This window comes from Electrophorus electricus, chromosome 7 (genome assembly GCF_041902795.1).
Source record: "Electrophorus electricus isolate QZ-2024a chromosome 7, ASM4190279v1, whole genome shotgun sequence".
In the NCBI taxonomy this organism is placed as follows: Eukaryota; Metazoa; Chordata; class Actinopteri; order Gymnotiformes; family Gymnotidae; genus Electrophorus; species Electrophorus electricus.
Window position 1 is genome coordinate 16,059,049 of NC_137503.1, and position 23,452 is coordinate 16,082,500.

General features: G+C 38.2%; 2 protein-coding genes and 1 long non-coding RNA gene across 5 annotated transcripts in view; 1 reads left to right on the forward strand and 2 right to left on the reverse strand.

The window, feature by feature from the left end:
• Positions 1-1,848: 1,848 nt before the first annotated feature.
• On the reverse strand, positions 1,849-4,736 carry LOC113574224 (uncharacterized). Of its 3 annotated transcripts, none has more exons than XR_003410299.3 (3): positions 4,625-4,736; positions 4,118-4,252; positions 1,849-3,614 (listed from the first exon to the last, which is right to left on the reverse strand). It is a non-coding gene; the product is annotated as an uncharacterized LOC113574224 (long non-coding RNA). The 3 variants fall into 3 exon arrangements; XR_003410300.3 differs by having other exon boundaries at positions 4,550-4,682; XR_014124711.1 differs by having other exon boundaries at positions 4,118-4,316; positions 4,625-4,669.
• Positions 4,657-8,389, forward strand: eif6 (eukaryotic translation initiation factor 6). Its single transcript, XM_027004989.3, has 7 exons — positions 4,657-4,782; positions 5,122-5,257; positions 5,407-5,492; positions 6,806-6,981; positions 7,112-7,288; positions 7,551-7,732; positions 8,036-8,389. The coding sequence occupies exons 2-7, from the start codon at positions 5,151-5,153 to the stop codon at positions 8,043-8,045; spliced, it is 738 nt and encodes a 245-aa protein (XP_026860790.1). The 5' UTR covers positions 4,657-4,782; positions 5,122-5,150; the 3' UTR covers positions 8,046-8,389.
• Positions 8,390-8,514: 125 nt separating this feature from the next.
• esyt1b (extended synaptotagmin-like protein 1b) overlaps positions 8,515-23,452 on the reverse strand; it is a 26,698-nt gene continuing 11,760 nt past the window's right edge. Inside the window, exons 20-51 of the mRNA XM_027004988.3 lie at positions 23,098-23,146; positions 22,847-22,936; positions 22,622-22,717; positions 22,282-22,353; positions 21,941-22,027; positions 21,522-21,668; positions 21,226-21,332; positions 20,893-21,046; positions 20,591-20,767; positions 20,336-20,418; positions 20,090-20,138; positions 19,710-19,799; positions 19,530-19,625; positions 19,169-19,240; positions 18,995-19,081; positions 18,744-18,890; positions 18,203-18,414; positions 16,738-16,965; positions 16,007-16,130; positions 15,224-15,400; positions 14,968-15,050; positions 14,179-14,227; positions 13,953-14,042; positions 13,709-13,804; positions 13,508-13,579; positions 13,334-13,420; positions 13,103-13,249; positions 12,482-12,621; positions 11,658-11,789; positions 11,085-11,190; positions 10,781-10,830; positions 8,515-10,568 (exon numbers count right to left, since the gene is read on the reverse strand). Coding sequence (XP_026860789.3) covers positions 10,541-10,568; positions 10,781-10,830; positions 11,085-11,190; positions 11,658-11,789; positions 12,482-12,621; positions 13,103-13,249; positions 13,334-13,420; positions 13,508-13,579; positions 13,709-13,804; positions 13,953-14,042; positions 14,179-14,227; positions 14,968-15,050; positions 15,224-15,400; positions 16,007-16,130; positions 16,738-16,965; positions 18,203-18,414; positions 18,744-18,890; positions 18,995-19,081; positions 19,169-19,240; positions 19,530-19,625; positions 19,710-19,799; positions 20,090-20,138; positions 20,336-20,418; positions 20,591-20,767; positions 20,893-21,046; positions 21,226-21,332; positions 21,522-21,668; positions 21,941-22,027; positions 22,282-22,353; positions 22,622-22,717; positions 22,847-22,936; positions 23,098-23,146 — 3,424 coding nt within the window. The 3' untranslated portion in view covers positions 8,515-10,540. The remainder of the gene's footprint in view (positions 10,569-10,780; positions 10,831-11,084; positions 11,191-11,657; positions 11,790-12,481; positions 12,622-13,102; positions 13,250-13,333; positions 13,421-13,507; positions 13,580-13,708; positions 13,805-13,952; positions 14,043-14,178; positions 14,228-14,967; positions 15,051-15,223; positions 15,401-16,006; positions 16,131-16,737; positions 16,966-18,202; positions 18,415-18,743; positions 18,891-18,994; positions 19,082-19,168; positions 19,241-19,529; positions 19,626-19,709; positions 19,800-20,089; positions 20,139-20,335; positions 20,419-20,590; positions 20,768-20,892; positions 21,047-21,225; positions 21,333-21,521; positions 21,669-21,940; positions 22,028-22,281; positions 22,354-22,621; positions 22,718-22,846; positions 22,937-23,097; positions 23,147-23,452) is intronic.

Here is a 23,452-nt window from a genome sequence, read left to right on the forward strand (position 1 = left end):
TGCTTTATGTGTCTCAGTATAAGTGATTTCTCAAAACACCCAAGGTCTGTTGTAAATGGTTTCAAGGTTTATGGAGTTATCAGTGGTATTAGGGATCCCATTCACACCTGGTTGTAACAACCATATTATGTGATCGAATTAAAAGTGGACAGCACTAAGCACAGGTATGAATGGGGTCCAACATGACTTTAAGATGCATTGTGAAATAACCACCTAGGTGATTATGGATAAATATTGCCACATAATGTTTGTTGTGTGAACACTCATGCATCCCAATCCACCCAGCACTGAAAAACTACCTAGTCGACTGTGTCTCGAGCCTGTATCTTCAGAAAATACAGTTCTTGAAAAGAGTGGCAAATCAGTGGTTTAAAGCTTGCTAGCTAGCTAGATGTGTAGTTTAGTGGTTAGTCAAGGAATCTAATTACAAATGGTAATTAGAATGGTTACTCATGACTTTCAAGAAGTGCCAGGTGTAAATGGATATCCATCACTGCTGTCCACTTGTAATCAGATCACTTGAGATGGATGCTAAAACTACGAGTTAACATACCCTGATGGAGGCAGATTTTTGTTTTCTGTATTCACTTGACTGGTCTTCCGAACCACTTTTCACCCTATCTTTTTATGTTTGTGTGTCTGCCTTAAAAATAATTCTGGGCCTTCTTTAAGACATTGTGCCTTGTCTTAAAACTTGCTATGGCCAGCTTGACATGTCTTCTTTAAGTTGATTCAAGTTTACCATGATTTCAAAGAGGAGACAGTTTTAGCAACTATAGTTAACAGTGCATCCCGTACTTGGAGATCTGTGTAATTTGCAGAAATAATGTTTTCCCTTGTCTTCTTGATGGATTATATTACTTATTTCCCGATCTTTACATCTACATTATGAGATCTTGGCTGTGGGTAGAGAAAGGCTTGGAAAAACAACAGGCTTTCATCTGTGCAAGCTTTAGACAGATTTCATGGGATTGTCTCTCAGACAAGAGTTCAATTCAAGAACCTGCCAGCAGCAGTTGGCCACATGGTGATGGGGGCATTCTGCATCTTGAGTACAGGAAGTCCTGGCTGGGACTTCCTTTGAATGGAACACACTGTGCTTCACTGATAGTCTTCCTCATCTCTGAATGATCTGATGAACTCACTGGGTGTCAAGAAAGAAAGAAAAACATTGGTCATGGTAAAACGTGAGCGAAGTTTGTTGCTGTAGCACAGAAGAGTGTGTTCCATGTTTAAAATGTTGTTTAATATACTTTTTATGATATCTCAAGGTAGTTTGCATACTCTGTCATTGTGCATCTTTTGCCTGAATCTTTGGGATTAATGCAGTCAAATTTTCCATCACTGAGGTAATTCTAAAGTCAAGAACAAGCATAAACATAAGGGAAAATATTGGTAGTCTATTTTGGGAGTTTTGTTATATCTGACTAAATGTCATTTATGAGAATGAAAAAGAAGATAATGTCAATATTCTACTTAATAATAGAAGTAATACTATTAATTATGTAATTTCTTATTATTCTCTCTAAACAATATTGCTGACCACATCTAAACCAATCTCTTGATAACAGATACTGACATACATGTTTTTTAGGTTTGTTTGGTCACTTACCACTTACCTGTTTCACTGTTGTGTGGCAAAGTAAAGGATACTCTTTAGGAACAGAGACATTTTTACAAGGAGAAACAGAAATGTCAGTTACTTGAATGACACAATTAGGACTGTCACAATGCTGTGAACGCCCCTCCCCTGACAACAGAAAACTGAGCAAGATAGTGTTGTGTATACATCAAGACACATTTAAAATGTTGCAGATTTGAGGTCTTGAAGGAATTAAACATTTGAAATATATAAGATATATTTATTAGAAATTGTCTTTAGAGTTATGATGAGGGTTCGTACATTTTATGAACATTTTAAAAACAGTAGCATTTAACATGAGAAACTATTTACAGTATTTATAGAAATAGTCATTTACAGAAGGTATTCTACACAGTTTAAACTGAAGTCAAGGTGAAGCCATGAAATTGACCAGAAAGTAAACAGATCTGTACAGGAAGATATGGAAGTAGGAATTAACTGATTTGCCTCTTTTTATGGGTATGATGGTTGCTTTGGATGACAGCCACTCTTAACCTCTACCTGTTGTTGCCTTTGGTTTCTATAGTAATTTTATGAGACTAACAATAGGAGGGAGGGAAAAAAAAACATATCAGAGGTAATCCAGAATTTTACAAGAACAAAATATTTATGTTCTTTGCATACAAAGGATTGATTACAAGTGAGATTTTATCTGATATAGCTTTAAAGTTATTGTTGGTTTGCTTCTTTTTGAAACTTTAAATGTATTACTGTATATAACTTTAGTTTTCTCATTGGTTTCTTCAAATGAATTTATGGATGAAACACTTAGTTATCCAAGTCAGCCAACATAGACTCTGTCCATACATTTTTTTGATATTGTCTAAATTACAGGTCAGATGTTGCTGTCTGCTCAGCCTCACCCATGACTCATGTAAATATAATGATTATCTGAAACTTTGAACCTTTTGTATTTTCCTTTCAGTTGTTAAGAGTAGCTGATAATTTCACACATCTTGTATAATGCTATCATTCTTGAGAATGACAGTGATTTTTAATTGTCTTGATTTTAAAATATAGATATTCCAGGTTTATTTGAATAAGTTTACATTTTTAATTCCATCCAGATTAAACTGTTTTTAAATTATTATTTTAAGTCAGCAGTTCTACACTGTGTACCTAATAATATCGCCATGTTCTATTAACAAAGAAACAACAATAAAGGAAAAAGTCAATCTGTTTGGTTATTAAGATTGCTTCAGTGAGACTTGGTTGTCTTGTTTAGTGTGATTATATCTGAGTACACATTCTTGAAATGTTTTGGCACATTTTACAAACAGGTGGGTACAAGTGTGAGTTGAGAATTAGAGTGCATAGGACACATCTAACAGGCAGGGTAGATGACCTGCTTTCTATGCAGTGTGTTTTTCTCTAGGTGCTGTGTCCACTACAGTATATATTTTGTAGTGATTTGTAGCTGTTAAAATACTGTCAGTTATCCTATTAAACTATTACATGATAACTCCTCAACATATGTGTTATATCATGAAATTGTGATTGTGAGAAGCATGTTCTGTTCTGGCAAACTATTTAAGTTGTAAAGATATGCAATACAGATCAAGCTCATGAGTATTATGCAGATAGTCTATTCAAGCAGACAGTCAAGTAATAGTATTGTTACAAACTGCATGTTCATTAACGCAACTTATGAAAACATGTACCCACCTTTCCATCTGCTTGGATAGCTCTATGCTGTATTTGGTGCTCAAAAAGTGACTGGCTTTTACAATGGTGCCCCAGTAAAAAGGACCCTAGTACCAGTTTGTGCATGATATTATGTAACTCATGTCATCTACTGTCTTGCTGCCCATTTTACATTGGGGCAAATCAGTCCCTGCTTCCGATGATTGGCTCTCATGTTCTTTGTCGACATTCTGGCTGGTTGATGGCTCATTGCCTTGGGATAAGAGACAGCCTTGGTTCTTCTGCCCAAGATCTGTAGATGAATCAGCACTTTGACCTCCCCCCATGCCTACAGCAAAGAAACAGCAGATTTATTCTCTGGTTGCTTACTTGAACTTGCCATTTGTGGAGGGCAGAGGTGTTACAGTCTAGGGTGCTGATTTTTTTCCTTCTTAGTCCAGGGCAACTGTTTTTAAGAAGGATCACTTTGTGTCTCTAGATATCCTACCTCTGTGTTGCCCCCGCGTGGAGAAAAATAAAATTAAAAAGCCTATCAATCAATGCATTTTCCTAGAGTAGGCCTATTTATTTTTTTACTTTCACGTTGTGTAGCTAGGTTACTAGGCTATTTCCAGATCTGTCTAGAACGATGAAAGCTTACAAACTACAAATTAGAAGAGACTAATGTGACTGACAGTGAAGCCGATTTTATCCGGCTATTAAACTCACTATCGCACGTTGTAAACCTTGCAATCACAATAATGTAGATTAAACGCATGTAGGTTACTGAGAACAAACAGTGTGCTGTTGTTGGGTTAACGTTCCAATTTGTCAGGTAGAAAATCATTTTACCCCACACAAGCTCCAGGCACGAAATCCGATGTTTTCACTGTTCCGATTAGCTTGTAGTGTTTCCAGGCAGAAAACGCTGGCTGCGAGTCTGTAGATGATGCGCTGCTACTGCAGTGACGTTTCACAGTTGTCGAACTAATGAAAGCGTCAACAAAACAGACGTCATACTGGGTCTCAACGTGGTTGGTTCACAAATCAGCTGTGCCAAGAGAATTATAACCGGTTGCTATGCGAATTCACAAAGAAAAAAACTTGCTTGTGCCCCTGTCAATAGCTACTTTTAACGTTTTAACTTTTACATGTCATTAATTCAGTGCTATTTCTTTTACTGATTATAGCGTTGAAGACTTACCAAATAGCTACCTAATAATTCTAAAATACACTGTCAACGTTACGTCGAACATTGACGCATCTTACTATCAGTGTACTTACATTGTCTTCACATTTATTTTTCCAAACTGTAATAAGATTAAACTCAAAACTATAATTCCGCAAACATAAACATACCTTTACAATAAAAACAAAACCGCGATGTTTCCCATGATCCACATCGACTTGCATAGAGGAAACTAACGTATTGACGTACAGACGTTGAGGAAGTGAACACGTGGGCCAAACGAGTCCACGCTTTTCAGGAAGGCTCTCACCACTACAAGTAGCAGCTAGTAAGTACTTTTTACTTAGATTTCTATTAAATCTGTAATACCTGTATTCATAATGTCACCAGTCGTTATAAGACAGTGGTGAGATTAAGTCAGTCGACGTCTATTTAAGACAGAAGTTAACGGGTCTTAGCTAGCTAGCTAGCTAGCTGGCGTTGGCTTACTTAAGGTGGCGGTTACTTTTTGGCTGGGTTAGTCAGCTAGGGCTAGCTAGCTAGCTCGCTCAATCGCAAGCCACCGTTTTATAATTTAATAGTATGTAAAAACAAATAAACACATTTTAGTTTTTACATCCTGTTAACTTAATATCCTGTCATTGTGATGTCCCCCAATTCCTGGCAGCCTTGATCACGTCTTTGGTCGATAACGAAATGGCAGTCAGAGTGTCCTTTGAGAAGAACAACGAAATAGGGTGCTTTGCAAAGCTCACCAACACTTATTGCTTGGTCGCAATAGGTGGGTCCGAAAACTTCTACAGGTAAGTCTTTTGGAACTGTTAAGAAACGTATTGAGTTGTTAATATTTGGACAAAGTTCCGCGTGAGTGAATGGAAGTTCAATATAGCGTTTATATACCATGTAAAACGTCTGCTAAATTGATTAAGTAAACTTACATAATTCTTCACAGTGTCTTTGAAGGAGAACTATCAGAAACAATCCCCGTGGTCCATGCCTCCATAGCAGGTTGCAGGATAATTGGTAGAATGTGTATAGGTAAGTTTCTAACTGTTTATCATTGGTTAATGTTCTGATAAAATACACAAACTTTGGTTTTACTAAAAGTGGCTTAAATGGTAATAGCTGCTTCTCTGTGGCCGTTTTACTTTAGAACATGTTGGTTATAAAAGTTTTCCTCTAATAATTTCCCCTGGTGGTTATTTGTTTTGCTGTGCACCAAATAGATTTGAGGCCTTTCGCACAAAGGTTTTCTGTTATACAATAGATGATACATTTTTCATTTTTACCAGGGTACACTGTCATGGTATGTGTGCCTTACCTTATCTGTTCAGGGACAGATTAAGTTCAGGATTGTAAACAGCACTTAGACCAATCATCTATTCCCCTGACATACCAAATCCAACTTTACTGTACATGCTGGAATTGGTCTCGCCATTTATTAAGAATTATATGTATTTAGATTCATGCATTGTAAAAAGTGCACTTCACAGAGTTGAGTTTCTTTACAGGTTTCCAGAATTCAGTGACTGTTTTGCCTCAAAGATATTATATGCACACCCTGTAAAAATTCTATCTTCGAGAGTGTCATGTTACAAGTACTACTTTCCAAAGCAGTGCTATTACTATTTTACAAGCCATGTGTATTTTTCTGTCTTTCAGTCATCTACTGAAAAGCTGCCTGAGATGTTTGCAGGTTTCATGTAATTTGGCTGTTGGTATTTTTCAGGCATTAGTCATAGCCTGAGTATCTAAAACTGAATTGAGGGGAAAAAGTTGAACACTTCTATTATGAAAGGGGGGGGGGGGGGTTTGTGGTGAAAGAGACCATCACCCCCTGAAGGAAAGAGGGTGATGGGACTACGATCATCACTTCATCATGTATGCTCTGGCAGCTGTGAGAACTGGGTCTTTGGTCCGGTGGTCAGGGCATGTTTTTATGGCCTGTAGTACCCTCGTACAAGACGTGGGTGGGATTGCTGCTCTCTGCTTTCACCACAGGGGTTATCTATGTGTAATTACATTGGTTGAGATTTGTGATGCTGAGCCTTATTTGGGAGCCTTAACTATCATTCTTTTTCACTGATCATGGGATGAATGATATAGGATGTCAGTGGTTTGTTTTCTCTACTCCTGATCCTGTCCTTTCACCACCATTACAGTATATAGACATTGTGCATATCAGATAGTGTTGGCTGGATTTTGGAGAGAATTTGATTTATTAATTTTACTCTCTATTAAAAGTTCTCTCCATAGCTGTATGGTACACTTCAAAGCCAGGTTGTGGTCCTGAAGCCTGAAGCCAACTATTCTCTGCTTTCACTGTAAGACTAAAACTCCCAACTCCCCAGGAAACCGCCATGGACTTCTTGTGCCCAACAACACAACTGATCAGGAATTGCAGCACATACGGAATTCTCTTCCAGACTCAGTCCGTATCCAGAGGGTGGAAGAGCGACTGTCTGCACTTGGGAATGTAATTGCCTGTAACGACTATGTGGCTCTAGTACACCCTGACCTTGACAGGGTAAGGGTCAATTTGGACCATCCTTCAAGTTGTATATTTGGATGAACATACTGATTTGGTGTGTCGCTTACATTATTGAACTTTCAGGCTGGTTAATGTCTCTGTTGCTATGGATTACTGTGTCGAACAGGAGACAGAGGAAATTTTGGCAGACAGCCTGAAGGTGGAGGTGTTTAGGCAGACGGTGGCAGAGCAGGTCCTTGTGGGTAGTTATTGCACTTTCAGTAATCAAGGAGGCCTTCTTCACCCCAAAACATCCATAGAAGACCAAGATGAACTCTCATCCCTTCTGCAAGTCCCTCTGGTTGTAAGTAAATTTTCACCATCTCATTTTCAAACTTAAATGTGGACCATGGTTTCAAGAACTTTTTGAAGTGGAACACTGGAGTTTTCATGTTACTCAATTATACACAACTCCCAAAGCCTTAAGTTTAATTGACAGCATTATCTATATGTGTAATGATATCATCTATTATTTCTCTTGCATGTTTTTTTGTATTAAAAAAAAAATTTATTTAAATACCCAGCTGCACAGAAGCCGGTTTGAGTAACTATCCCTTCCTCTATAGGCTGGTACTGTAAACCGAGGAAGTGATGTAATCGCTGCCGGCATGGTGGTGAACGACTGGTCTGCCTTCTGCGGCCTGGACACCACAAGCACAGAACTGTCAGTTATCGAGAGTGTGTTCCGATTAAGTGAGACCCAGCCCAGTGCCATAGCAACCACTATGAGGGACTCGCTGATTGACAGGTATGTTTTAACGGTCAAAATCATTTGTGTCTCTCTTCTGGGTTGACTTTTTTTTTGGTGTGCGTGTGTTCCTTTCTTAAAAACCAGAAACCACTCGCAAAAAGTTTTAAAATTTAGTGATGTGAAAGATGGCATATACCACCCAGTGTCTTGCAAATAACAGTTGTCTTTTGTTAGCCTCTCTTCAGAGGCAGCTATAGTTATACTGTATTTATACTCTCTTGGCTCTGAGAAAATGGGATATGGGCCTTTACATGCACATGTATTCATGTATTTGCATACTTCTACTCTTTTGTTTTTCAGTCTTACATAGATTGCACATGGTGGTGAAATATTTTAGAAACTTGGTTTAACACCGGACCAGGATGTGGGCATTGCTATCAAGTGGAATGTTTCGTCTCTTCCTGGACAAGTCTCTTAGGAGACAGGCATACTCTGTACCATAAAGAAACATGTAAAATAACTGTATAAACTGGCAATGTCGAACTACATTTTTTTGTAAAATATGGCAGTCTGATGTCAGATTTTAACAAGTCTGCAGAACAAAATGCAACTACATGAAATATTTGCTGTTTAGCTGCAAATTTAGTATATGAGAATATTTTGTTTCATTGCTTAAATGCAGTGCAAAATCAATAAAGCTTCACTTGGTCAACACGCACTGACGTTTGAACAATTCATCTTACAGTGTGTCAGTTTTCACTAAAAATAAAATACTTCTGTACTTATCTGAAAGACTACTTTCTTCTAAGTACATAAATATCAAAGACAATGAATGCATCTGAATTCAATATGCTTTACTGTCATTGTAATGTGATAATATTTAAGGCAGAGTGTAATGCTTTTCCAGAGCACATTGAATATGACTGAAAATGGCAAACTGAACAGTGAAATACAGTATAAAGCCTGTGTTTGATTCTTTGGTGAATTGCTTTTTTATGTACATGACTGCAGCTTGAAAACGTGTGTGTATATATAATAAAATGATTGTATAGGTTTAAAAGAAACAGTAGAGTCTTTATAAATGCATTGCTTTGCCATATCCTGTTAAAAATCAAAAACATTTTGCAAAAAAAAAAAGGAAACTGCTTCTAACATTCCTTAGTGCTGCTGACTCTTGTGGCAGATGATTATCTTGCATAATCGTTATATACACACTGAATCCATGTGAATATGACGTTATTAAATGCAGAAATGGCTAATATGGAAATTCAATTTTAACATTTAACAAATGGAATGAAGATGATAAAGCATTATAAATTCCTAAACAAAGTACAAAATAAAACATGTAGAACAGCAAAAAAAAGAAATGTAAGGCCACTGCGGTATGATTGTAAGCATAAAGAAGTAGCATACTTGTCATATGGACCATTGTTAAAGGCATTTATACACCATGCTAAGTTTTCTCAGATGATACCATTTGCTGTAAAGTAAGAGTTAAAATATCACACCTAAAAAGGCATTCAACAGACATTTGGTAAAGTGGAGAGATGCTTCTGGATGCTTGTCACCTGTAAATTATATCCAACATGCATCCAGGCCTTCAGATAATCTTAACACTAAGGCTTTTGAAAACCAGGTACCCAGTGTTTAGTTGTATGTTTGTGCACAACCAGGGAAGGAACTGTGGCATCTAATTACAAATAACAATCTTGTAATATTTCCACCGGGAGGTACAGTATTGGAGGGGTTTCCCAGACTCAGATTATGCTTAGACTTGGTCAGTGTTACAGTGAAACAGTAATTTTACAGTGGCAATTCCTAGCTGGTAAATATTTTCAGTCATATCAATCCTAAGTGGTGTTTAATGAAAGAAAAAAAAAAAACATGCTAATCTTTGGTACGTCACAATCCATGTAAGTTTGGTGGTTAGCTACTATAATACCATAATACATAGTCATAATAATGATTGGCTGGGTACAATTTGTAGCTTTACTTGGATGTGCAAATGCAAGCTTGATTTATTATAAATGCTACAAGATGTAAAGCAGCATGTAAATGCTATTTGACCACCTAATGGAACTAGAATTCAAATCACTTCCCCTCTGTATCTTCATCAAGCATACTCTATTCCTCACATGGCTATGGGCTCTCCAGTACCCACCAGGGTTTGGGTAAATCTTTACAAAGTATTGTTTAAAACCTATGTCATGGTCTACACTGATAAATGGTCTGTTGCATGTTTCTGGCAGATTCTTCTATTGCTTTATATTCTTCACAAATACAGTGGGCTCCAAAAGTATTTTACCAACAAACAAAAAAGGTTTTGTTTTTTGTTTTTTTTTAAATGCAACTGTCTGTCTGGTGCTGTAATTGGGAAGAAGGTGTATAAAATGTTTGCTACTGTGAGGTTTTACAATATGCTGGCCATATGACCATAGTTGAAAACCAGGAAAGTACTTTTAAATTATGCTTAGTGGTCTTCAAGTTAACCTTATTGTCATTTGCTCAATATATCTTTTAGAATCCAACCAGCTGATGTAGAGAACCATGACAAAAGTAATTAATTGAAACTCCTGTAGCTCACTGCACATGCACCTACATTAAAGAATATTCCTCTTCCACAACATTCATCATTGCAAATGCGAGTACAGTCAGTACTTAGATAAATAAAGTGGCTAGTCGCAATTTTTGAATTGATTTAGATCTAGTACCAGCCATACATCCATTGATTCATACTGCCCAAGAGGCCTCGACTACAGAAAGCAAGGGAGACTCAGAAATAAGAGTAAATGTAGGCATCGGTGTGTGAGAAGTTTCATCTGTGTGACAAATGGCTGATCGCAGTTAAGGGCTGCCTTTGTTCTGCTAGTTGTTGTCTTCTTTCAAGTCAAACCTGACAATGGGAAAATGGAAAGGTTTGTTAGGCAAGTAAAGATATCTGACTTATGGTTTCAGTCAAAAGTTTGTTTGAAAGCTTTTTTTACACAATTATACACATTTTCAAGTGTGGACATTTTTCCTATAGGACAGAGCCAAGGTCTGTGCAAAGAACACTGTAAAGTATATGTGTGTGTGGGGGGGGGGTGGTCATGGTGCATAATGTACCATTCTGTGACCCCAGAGAGGAAGTCCACTTGTGCCAGATCTATTTGCACCTGTTAAGGATATAAAGTTTCATTAATATCAAAATTAATCTATGCATTTATTGCACAGCTTTATGACTGAGAGCCATTTAAATAAACAGCATACATGTCTTAAGAAAATTTAAAATTAAACTGTACTCATATCTCAAGAAAAGGTCTCGTAAATCACAATTCACATATGTGGAATAAAACTTGTGGAGAAAGATTATGTATAGGATTCTGTGGTTAAAATGGTTAAAACACTCTCACAGCAGTGTCTGACTGACCTGACCAATGACATCTTTGTCTCGACTCATAAAGGATGAACTGTGCTTCACACACACACTCAGCACACGCTGGCGAGCATCCTCCACGCTCATGTCGAACTCAAACCTGAGAAACAGAATGTTAAGATTTGCTCACACACAGCAAGGCAAACTCTTGGAACAGTCCAAACTGTTGTCAGTTGTTTTTTTTTGTTTGTTTTTTTTTTTGTTTTGTTTTTTGTTTTACTGTAGAAGTTTTTTTTACTTGAGAATTTAAATGTTGGTTAAACCTTATTTATAAATCCCAACCCACCACCACCACATGTCAATAGACTAGCATTATTGTTGTTATGGTTATATTTTGGTGAACGTTAATATGTCAGAGATGTCCTAATATAAGCAAATAACTTTCACCTTCCAGCCAGTGAAAAATGGGTAATTTACATGGCCATAGTATAAATATGACAAACATGACAAATGAAAAGAACACTACTGGAAGTACCGTTTGATACACAAAAACTAAGATACATGTCTAAACAGCTACAAAGAAAGAATGTTCCCTTTGTTACATTAAAACACGAACCTCCATCTCACCTCTCATTAAACTCTGGATTGAGGTCCTTCTTTTTCACAGCTGTCTTTCTCTTTGTGATTTTGCTTTTATCTGGCAGTAGAATGAACGAGACGTAGGTGTCTAAACCTTCTTTGGATGATGTAACCAGACCTCTGAACACAAGCATACATACAGATAGTGTTCAGGATTATAAGATTTAAGATAAATACAAATATACTGTGTGCAATATACTGTATTTCCACTTTAAGATATTTTTAACTGACCATGACTGTCTATTATCAACATAAACAGCTTAGACAGCTTTCACCTCCTAGAACTTCAGAAGCACTTATATAGCTGATGTCTGAAGCATCGTGTTTCTTTGGAAACCTTGTGTAATTCACTGAAGAGTGAGAGTGAGAGTGTGTGTGTGTGTGTGTGTGTGTGTGTGTGTGTGTGTGTGTGTGTGTGTATGTGTGTGTGTGTGTGTGTGTGTGTGTGTGTGTGTGCGTGCATGCGCGTGTGTGCAGAAGTACATACAAACACACACACACAGACTCACACATGTATACCACACACCCCCGTATGGTGGAGTTCCTCAAGACAGATGAGAGGCTGGGCATCAACATCATGTGATATATGTTTGTGAACTCTGCATGAATATAGGTCGCCTATTGTCTTCAAAAGCACTGAATGCAAAAATTGCAGGACATACTATGTTTTCATTTTTGATACAGAATTGACACAGCACAAATACGACGAGTGCCATGTTCATCTCTGCCAACTCTGTCCCTCGATCAGTCCCACACTCTCAAATGCTAGCTCAAAACTCAGTAACGCAGAGAGGACGATCACACAGACTGACCTGCAGGCATAGATGGCAACGATGAGTTTCTTCTGGTGGGACAGAGAGATCCTGATCTGACCAGTGGTGGCCACTTGTTTGTTGCTCAAGATCGGGCCAGTGCCCAGTGCCATGAGCGCAGCCATCTTCGAGTTCAAGACCTGTGGTGCAAAGACAGATCAGCTGGTTCAGGGGTCATTGACACTGTGAAGCCTTCCTTTAGCCATAAACAAACCCTAATTACGCAGTATCTATGGCAACTTCAGGTAATTACAAACAATGGTTCATTATTAAGTAAATAAAATATATATTGTTTACATGAAAAGCATTTTTTTTTCATTCAGTGTTGATGAAATTGGAGAAGCAGCAATGAGGAAGTGGCTGTTGATGGGAGACTGTGACAGTGACGGTTAGCATTCTTCATCTTTGCATACATTAGCACCTTCCCACTATTGTGACCATTTTAATGTATGTTACTGTATCTGTCTCTCAGTTTAGTCTTCTAAAATCTTTGTAAACCACTACTCATATAATGTCAGTACAGCCCACTTAGAAGTGGAAAAGCTATGTTTTCTCAGAGGTGAGTAAGGTCAGAGGCTGTGTGTGTGTGTGTGTGTTTGTGTGTTTGCACAGATGTACTACCTTAAGCTGTGCTCTTAGTAGGATCTGACTCTCAGGTGAAGCTCCATCCAAACTCCACCACTGGTCCAGCAGCAGGTCTGGTTGCGAGAGCAAATCTCTCATTGGTAGAACCAGAGAACCCACTGGCTGATCCCACCCACTTGATAACTGCAGGAAGGATAAAAAGTTTAAGGGAAAAAAAAAAACTAAAATCAAAGCATTCACAACTTCCAAATACATATAAAGCTTTACCTTAATAACAAGGATATCTTTCCTGGGGTCATGAACCAGGAAGTTAAATACTTCACGCCACTGAGGAGAGGTGGATCGGTCACACATCTGTAGAGAAGAAAAAAGTGCAATTATTGGACTACTTACATATAAGTTTTCCATAGGCAAGCCATGTGAGGCAAAGGGATTTCCTACTTTAGTTTTGTAGGAGGATTCTCCAAGCACAAGTTCAGCTCCTGCTTTAGGTTCCTTTCCACTCTTCTTCAACTATGCATATACACACATAAAATAAGCCTTTACCATTTACTTAGAATAATTCCATTTGTCCGGCGTCTTTGTGTGTTTGTGTAAACGTGTGTGCTTACATGTGTGTGCATGTGTGTGTGTGTAACTCACAGGTAGTGCATGCGCTCTGTCGATAAAGATGGATAACAGGGAAGCAGAGGGTGAAGCCTTGTTCTGATAGGACTGAGCACTTTGCATCTGCAAAACCTGATTAAAAAACACGTATATATTTACCTTATATAACATACCATCTCTCTCTCACACACACACACAAACACACACACACACATACACACCCCAACCTGACAAGCTGAACTGGATAAACTGCTTAAGCCTAATGTCTTACAGTATTTACCTGTTGCAGTTTGTCATTTTGGGTTACTGTAGGCAGCCACTCGAGAACAAGATGAAGACGGCCATGTTTCACATCATTTAGTGCGAGCCACTACAACACAGAATTGCAGGTTTCAAACAAATGAAACTACTTTATTCGATGGGGAGTCTTGTCAACTTTACAATAGCAATAAGCAGGCTTAATACTTAATAAGGAGCATCATTAGTGATGGGTTGATGATGCTCACCTCATCTTTGTACTGAGAACTAATGATTTCTCCAAGTTTAACCTTGAGCCTGTTGTGGATCAGGAAAAAAATTCAGGCCATTGTTTCATGAATTTGCTAATACAATTTTAAAACATAAATCTCACTTCACCTAGCTGGTAAAAGTGGTAAAATAGCTTTAGATCTGTGGTCTGTCCTCTTAAGACAAAGTATTAGAGTAACCATAAATGATCTATGTATCCCATGTGAAATATTCTTTTATATCTCAACTCCATGGTGGTTGAGTGGATTTCTACAGACTTATATTCTACAATAAAGAACATTACTATAAAAGTAGATATCTACAACTCTATCAACTATATTGGTACCGTTTTACACATCTTGTATTGTTTTGCAGGGGCATATCTTTCTAGGGTAGATGTGGACATAAACCCTGCCAGCAAAATGCCCCCCACATCACAACAGAGAAACCAGAATCCCTCACTGTAATAGATAAGCATTCAGTATTATTTCTTGGTGTATGCCAGACTTTTTTTTACACATCTCTGTAGCTGAACTCTCATGTTTGCATTCGTTTTTGTAACGATAGGTATCACTCTTACTGAGTGTGCATTTTTGGCCACAATCTCCAGCCCTATCTACCTAACCTAACAATTACAGTCTTTCTTACTGTTATAAATGCACATATCCCTTTATTTACCATTTCTATTAAACCACTAGCCATTTGAGTAGTCTTTCTCTCTGTCTGTGGGCATATATGTTTTCAGCATTTTCAGTGATTGAGACAAAGTTGGGATTTTTTGCACTTACCTTCCCAAGAAGTCATCGGAGTCAATATCTTTATCATAGAGTTCAAACTTCACTTCTAGATTGGGGTCAGGACTCAGAATCATCTAGCATAAACAACCATGACAAAAGTCCTCAACCATGACAAAAGTCCAGATTGACTGTCATTAAATCTGCTTAAATTCCAGAATTATCTCCAACAAAATGTATTATTTCACATTTTAACAAAGTGTCTTATATGGTTAGAGCCACTAAAATTCAGGTTTCCTAGGAGTCCTACCTCATACATCTCGTTCCAGGTGGGGTTGAGGTTCTCCTTGATCACATGACTTTTAAAGGTGGTTCCCCCAATGCTGATCTTCACATAGGGGTCACTCTTCCCCTTCACCATGCCCCCCATCAAACTGTCCATGGCAACCAAATTTTGAGCCTCCAGAAGGTGGACACGCAGCACCCCCTCCAGGAAAAACATGAGAATACATAATAAAGGTTCATAAAACTAATCAAACAGGAAACCCACTGTGCAGATATATAAGTTTTAAAATATGATTTTTGTATCAGTAACACAAGCCAGGAAATCTTTCTTTTTTTGGTTTTATAACATTTGTGCAGAGGTGAGACTAATGAGACAAAGATCTAACTATTGGAAGCACCTGTGAATACCAGCTACACAATTAAAATAGACAAAAACACAAGCAAGAAACAGCTTCAGAAGTATAACTGCACAATGTCAACATAAAACACATACAACTTATGTGAAGTGAAATATGTTATATATATATATATATATATATATATATATATATATATATATATAGATAGATAGATAGATAGATAGATAGATAGATAGATAGATAGATAGATAGATAGATAGATAGATAGATAGATAGATAGATAGATAGATAGTACTGTTATACTGAAACTTGTTACATAAATATCCACCAATTCTGATGATTCAGTTATATTTAAATATAACCATCGATGAGCACATGACAACAATTATAAACCATTACATGTCTAGAAAGCACCATTGTGTCAGTAATTACAAACACACACAACTCACATGTGTGCCAAAGCTAGGGTCAGGGCTTGTGTGTTGGGGTAGAAAGTATGCAGAGTTGGCAACCTCTGTCTTTTTCTCAGCAACAGGTTGTGAGGCAGGAACTTTAGGCTGACCCTTTTCAGAACTGAGTACACACACACAGGGAGATACACACATCATCCTTATCCAAATGCATAAATTAAAGAACTCAACCTGTTATGTAAGATATCTGCTAGTTAATACTGAGTGCTAGTCATCATGTGAAACCAACTTGTGATGAAGACTGTCAGCTATACTGTCTCGTGCAAAAATATATTACACATCATATATATGACCATATATTACACATCATATATTCTAAATTATTTGTTCTTCTTTTTGTCTTTCCAGTCATTCAGTAATAAGTAGGGGCATGAGTGTCAAAAAAATTAAAAATAAAATAAATAAATAAGCAACACCATACCAAGAGAGAGGAGCATACTCATACATGGTATATCTCAATGAACTCTGGTCAGAAATCCACAACTTTAAACTCAAAAATAAACTTTCTATTAATGTATCTTATCAGTTGTTTCTCATTGTAATATTATGAACTGATTTGGGCGTCTGAAATAGAAAATCTAGTATGCCATATGAGACCTTTTCACTCTCTCTCCACCTTCAAAACAGTCGCCAAATATTCTGCTGTTCTGAGCATGCTCAAAATGAGAAGTCATTGGACACAGATGATGTAATGATGTTCGTTAACTCACTGCTCATCGGGTGGGTTCAAGTGATGTTGCTCATTGTCGGCTGCTGATTTGGTTGTTTTGATTGGCTCCATCACCTTACTAGCCCCTCCCACAATGGGCACAGAATGTGGTTCTTTACTAAGATCCTCAAGGCTTGAGTCACGATTCACATCTGTTACTGGTACTCTGTGTGTTTCTTCAGAAATTGAAACGCCTCCTGGTACAGTAGATGCGATTAGTTCATCAAGCCTGTTGGACAGACATCCACACATGTATGGATTAGTGCTGCAATGATTAGTTACCTTTACTGATGCCATTACATAATATAACATTGTAATGTTATAGGTACACAAATGTATTTATTGTGAATACTATTAGTAATGAATTCAACTCTATACTTATATGTCAGTTTGAGTCAATTGAAAAAAATAGAATAATTACATTTAGTAGCCTAAATGACATGTAAATGAGCTGTACAGAGTCCAAATGGAAACCTTGGATTTGGCAGCTAGGAAATTATGCATTTGTGTAGGGATTCATTACAATGACAATTTTAACTGTGCACATGAAGTACTTGTTATGAAAATCACAGTTCCTTCAAATGTACCACACTCCTGTGTTCTAGTTCTCTGATTACTGCAACAATTCAATATCAAGGTTGCCATGCTAAGATGACTCTATCCTGCTCAGTCTTTTTCTGTTGTTGATGCATTAGTTTGAATGGATTAATAAAACATATATAATTATACTTTTTAGATTTTAATTTTAGTGTTACTAGAATTTATTTTAATCTTTCAGTACAGTTCTCTCAGAGTTATTTAGTTTTAATATTATTAAAGTTTGATATTATTTAAACTCTTTATTTAGCCCTATTTTATTTCATTCTTTTTCAATTTATTCAGCCCAAGACATTTTCTGTATGTAACGGCCTGAGTGTTGCAGGGCATGGAGCAGGATGCACAGACTCCCTCGACGGTGACGTTTATTAACATGCAACACAGACAATGGCACTCACATACAATGTAAACAATGAACACAAACACTATAAACATTATGAGTATGACTATGAATAGGAACATGAACATAGACACGAACCTGAACATGAACGGAGACAATGACCGACAACTATGCACACTCCCACAGCGGTTTAAATACACAAAGACATTATACGATAAACCATGTGCATGGGCATGGTTACAAACAAGACAAGTCAGTCAACGAGAAACTCCCACTGCACGCGATGGGCCGTACCAAGTGATTAGCAGGAAGGGGAGTGTTCTATGACACTGTAAACGCAAGCTTATCATTACAGCAATTTTATATTCTATTTACACTAATGGTAAAAAGATGACTTACTCTGGGCAGTCTATATTTTGGCTGTGTTGTTGACGGAAAAGTGTTTTTGAAGTCACAACCATCATGGTAGTATCAATGTGAAAAAATCTACAAAATCTATAAACTATATCTATAAATCTCTAAAGCATACCTTGGAGTAGGCTTCACCTCTTGTTTGAGCTGCTCAACATTGGCTGGTGCTCTCCCTTCACTTCTGCCACCCACGAAAGTGTCTACAGCAGGCTTTTCCATAGGCTTTTCAGAAGGTCTTTCCATAATTTCTTCAGCAGGCTTTTCCAAAGACTGTTCGGCATGCTTTTCAGTAGGCTTTTCAATTTTCCTGTCCATTTTTGAGACCAAAATCTAGGACAGAGAAGAGAAAAAGTTTATACATTGTAGCTAATGCAGTCTGAACTGAGAACTGTGGAATTCTCAATATAGCTTCTTTCACACTTGTAGCTGTCTGCATAAATGTTGTATCAAGTTTCTAGAATTGGTTTGTGTGAACAAGCCAGGATTTATTTGCCAGTAAAGTCATCAGTGCTACAAATGTGCTATAAATGAACAATGTTGGTAAATCAAGACTCAAATAACATAAAGTTATTAATTCATGACAAAATTCAAAGCAATACATCTACTGCTCCACTTTATGCTTTCCCACATATACACAATATAAACCTAATCTATTTTACCTTCAGGTTTGCCCTCAATAGGATCTGGCTCTCAGGTAAAGCTCCATCCAGAGTTTGCCACTGGTCCATCAACAGGTCTGGCTTTGAGAGAAGCTCTCTGATTGGTAGAACCACAGAACCCAGTGCCTGATCCCACCCACTGAAGAGCTGAGGAGGAGAAATGAGAGGAAGGAATAAGAAAAGAGAAGTTAACGAGGAAGGGTTCAGCATTCTGCCTACACAATCCATTATTCACACAAGCTCCACTTTACCTTGATGATAAGGGTATCTTCTCTGGGATCATGAAGAAGGAAGTGGAAAGCCTCATGCCACTCAGGAGAAGTAGAGCGATCACACACCTTTAGAGGTGAGATGAGTTAGTCAGATGTATATCAGTTCCATATACAACACTCTCTTTCAGTCTCTTGAAGAAAATGCAGACTCACTTTGGTTTTGTAGGAGGTATCCCCAAGCACAAGCTCTGCTCCTGCCTTGGGCTCCTTCCCACCCTTCACCATCTACACAAGTGTACACACATTTAGAAACTGAACGACAACCATCACATTTTACCCACCTCATGACATGTTGCAGTCCATTTACTGGGAAAAGAATATGTTATAAATATAATATGTTCAATAATTACATTTACATTTCTATAGCACCTAGCACCTCTAGGTTGTGACTGAGGAGAGGGTCATCCAATGGTTAGTGAGTGAGTGAGAGTGAGTGTGTGTGTGTGTGTGTGTGTGTGTGTGTGCGTGTGTGCGTGTGTGCGTGCGTGTTTTGTGTGTGTGTGTTTTAACTCACTGGCAATGCATGTGCTCTCTCAACCAAGAGGAACAGCAGAGCAGCAGCGGGAGAAGCTTTGTTCTGGTAGGAATTAATGGACTGTGTCTGCAGTGCCTGAAAACCACAAGGGCCAAATGTTTATTAAAATAAAACTGCTGTGATTAAAAATATATGTAAATACATTTTAGTAGTACATACCTGTTGTAGTTTATCAGCCTGTGTTGATTTGGTCAACCACTCCAGAACCAGATGAAGACGGCCATGTTTGACATTATTCAAAGTGAACCACTGAGGAAGAGAGAAGAGAGGACATTTTGCTCATGAAAACATACATAAAGCAAACACACTGACAAAATATTAGCAAATACTTCCAAACTGAAAATTAACAAATACTTCTGTTGTAATCATATGTGACAACATTTGAAGGCAACAACCATACCTGGGTCTTGAACCCAGGTCAAACAGGTGGTAATGTTGCCTAAGTATTTAGTTTTTAAATCAGTTTAGGTCATGATTGCGTTTGCTTTTGAATGGTTTCACAGATTTAGCAACTAAAAACAAAAAAAGCAAAAACTGACCTGGTCTGTATATTGAGCCTGAATGATTTCACTCAAACTGATATGAAGTCTGTTGAAAAGAGCAAAATTCAGTATATATTAAGTTCATTAAAATATTAGAGTAAGTTGATGTTTGTGACAGATATGTGGCCTATGTAACAGTATAGTGTAAATATTTTATGTGCTCTAAATCACTGATGCCATTAATATAAATAGGAGGTGGCAGAGGGAGTCCCATGCATAATATTTTCCATACAGTCTACCCACCTCCCCAGAAAGTCATCTTTGTCAATGTCCTTATCATAGACCTCTACGAGGACTTCTGAAGCTGATGCAGAAACCAAAACCAGCTGCAAAGATCATTGGGAAGAGTGATGTAAAATTTGACAATATTCATTAACTTCTACCATTATATTAAATGCTATTTAGTAATTGTACATACAGAACATCGTCAGTTATATATTGTTCAAAGTGCCTCATATGGTTAGAGCAACTGAAAGACGTGTTTCCTAGGATTCCTACCTCATACATCTCGTTCCAAGTGGGGTTGAGGTTCTCCTTGATCACATGACTCTTAAAGGATGTCCCCCCAATGCTGATCTTCACATAGGGATCACTCTTCCCCTTCACCATGCCCCCCATCAAGTTGTCCTTGGGAACCAAATCCTGAGCCTCAAGCAGGTGAATACGTAGCACCCCCTACAGGGCAAGTAGAGGGAAATAAGAAGAAAAAGAAAAACATTATGCACCCTGACTTTAGGTTGGCATTTTGAACTCTACAAGCTATTCAAATGAAATCAAACAAAGAAACATATTTTCCTTACCTCTGTGCCAAAGTTGGGATCTGGGCTGGTGTTTAGGGGTCTAAGGTCAACTAAACTGGGCACATCTGGAGCTTTGGACGGTATCTCACTCTCTTTCTTCTCAGGAGCAGTTACAGAGGAGGTGATAGTGACTGGAACTGCTGTTTCAGTAGACCTTTATGAGCAAGCACACAAGCACAATATGAGGGTTTAGTATCAACACTCACTATTGCTTTAAACTCCTGACCATGAAGTTGTATGAACTAATTAAAAGGATGGATAAATAAGATTTTAGGTTTTAAGTGGGGTTTGGGGGTGTGGTTTTGTTTGTGGGTTATTGTGTGTCCTTCTCACTTTTGAACAGACTCCTTCTCTGGTTTGGTCTCTTTGACAGGGGTCTTCGGTAAAGCAGGCATCTCTGTGTACTCTTTGGGACTCTCTGTCACTTTGGGGCATAGGACCTAATGCCGTCAGTAATAAAAACATAAATAATGAACATACCTAATGTTCATCTAGGTCTAAAACACAAATAATCTTAACAAAAAAATCTGAGGCACCAGTGTATTTAGTTGGAATGAAGGAAAAAAAAATTTTGTTCAAATTTCCTGTTAGAATCGGGATGTGTCTATGTATTTAAGCTTGTCTTCTACCTTAAGCTGTGCTCTCAGTAGGATCTGACTCTGAGGTGAAGCTCCATCTAAACTCAGCCACTGGTCCAGCAGCAGGTCTGGCTGTGAGAGAAGCTCTTTCATGGGAATCACCACATAACCAAGGGAAAAATCCCAGCAGTGGGACAACTAGAGGGAACACAACATTAAGTGATCACCAGCGTTGAACAGCATGGGTCCCACATCAAATCAGTTTCATGACAAATATTTAAAATGGGCATGTGAATTACATCCATTTAAGAACCTTAAATCTAAGACTTTTAAGACCACATTACTAACTAATTATATAGAGCAATTTATAATACTACAAATTAGAATGTCCCTATGGACAGGTTAGGTTTTGGTCTAAAGAAAGGAGCTACACATTCACAGCCACTAATGTGGGCTTGCTGTTTCTGTACCTTCACCATAAGTTCTTCCTTTCTGGGATCAAGAACCAGGAAGTGAAATGCCTCATTCCACTGTGGTGAGCTTGTGCGTTCACAGACCTTTAGGTGAAAGAGTCATCGCTGTTCACAGAGCAGCTTCGAAAGCCCAGTTTTGTGAGGTAAAAACATTTACTGACCGACAAATGCAACAAAAGACTTACACACTTGTGGTGTTGTGAATGTTTTCAAGATAACTAACACTTAATAGCACATAGTACTGCATTTACATCTAGTTGTTCTCCACATTTAGGGTGAGTGTAAAATAACAAGTATCCCTTCAAATAATTGTAAAGAAAAAATACTGGTTTTCTCACCGTGGTTTTGTAACCGGTCCCTCCCAGAAGTAGCTCAGCACCAACTTTAGGCTCCTTCCCACTCTTCTTAAACTAAACACACACACACACACACACACACACACACACACACACACACACACACACACACACACACACACACACACACACACACACACACACACACACACACACTCTTTTAATGAAGTCAACGAGGCTGTGGTCTGAAAGACAGCCCCCTCCCTATTTATGAGCCTTTGTTTTTCTTCTATAATATGGCACCACGAAATAAACAATCATGAAGAAGCAGCTCAGTGCAAGCTCAGTAGGCAAAATTAAGGAGGTACAGTAATCCACTCACAGGGAGATCACGGGCGGCCTCCAGGTACACAAAGAGCAACGCTGCCGCCGGAATGGCCTTGTTCAGGTACGCGCTCTTAGACTGATAATGCAGCACCTGCAGGAAGTGTTTGTTATACTAGTTTGTTAGTGACTGTATGAACTGATCTGCTGTAAAGGTCAGTGGAAGCTCAGTGGTAAAGGTACTTGATTAGTAATCAATAAGAGACAGAATTCATAAGCTGACCTGCTGCAGTTTTTCGGGCTGTGTTTCAGTGGGTAACCACTCTAGACCCAGGTGGATACGGCCATGCTTCACGCCATTTAGAGTGAACCACTGCATTGGAGAGAGCAGTCAGACTTGTTCTCAGCTAATATATAGTGAATATTCTTTTCCTTTCATGAGTTTGTCAACTCTTCTTTGACCACAACTTGTATGCTAGAGGATGTGAGTTCCATATGAATTCCTCATGAATTCCCGGGTCAGTATAAACTCACCATATCAGTGTGTTGGGACTTGATAATATCATTCAGGTTGATTTTGAGTCTGGAAGCACAGACACAATATTTAGCCAAATAAATAAATAAATAGAATATACATGTTAGGGACACACCCATTGCTCCACACACACACACACATACACACACAGACACACACACACACACACACACACACACACACACACACACACACACACACACACACACACACACATACACACACACAAATATGTCTGCACAGTGCTGAATACATGCTGAGGCCAAACCCCAGTGCAGCTGGTGAAATCAGGAGTCAGTTATTACCCTTCAGGTATTTCTAGCACCATGTTTGAAGCCTCATTTTTGTTTTGTT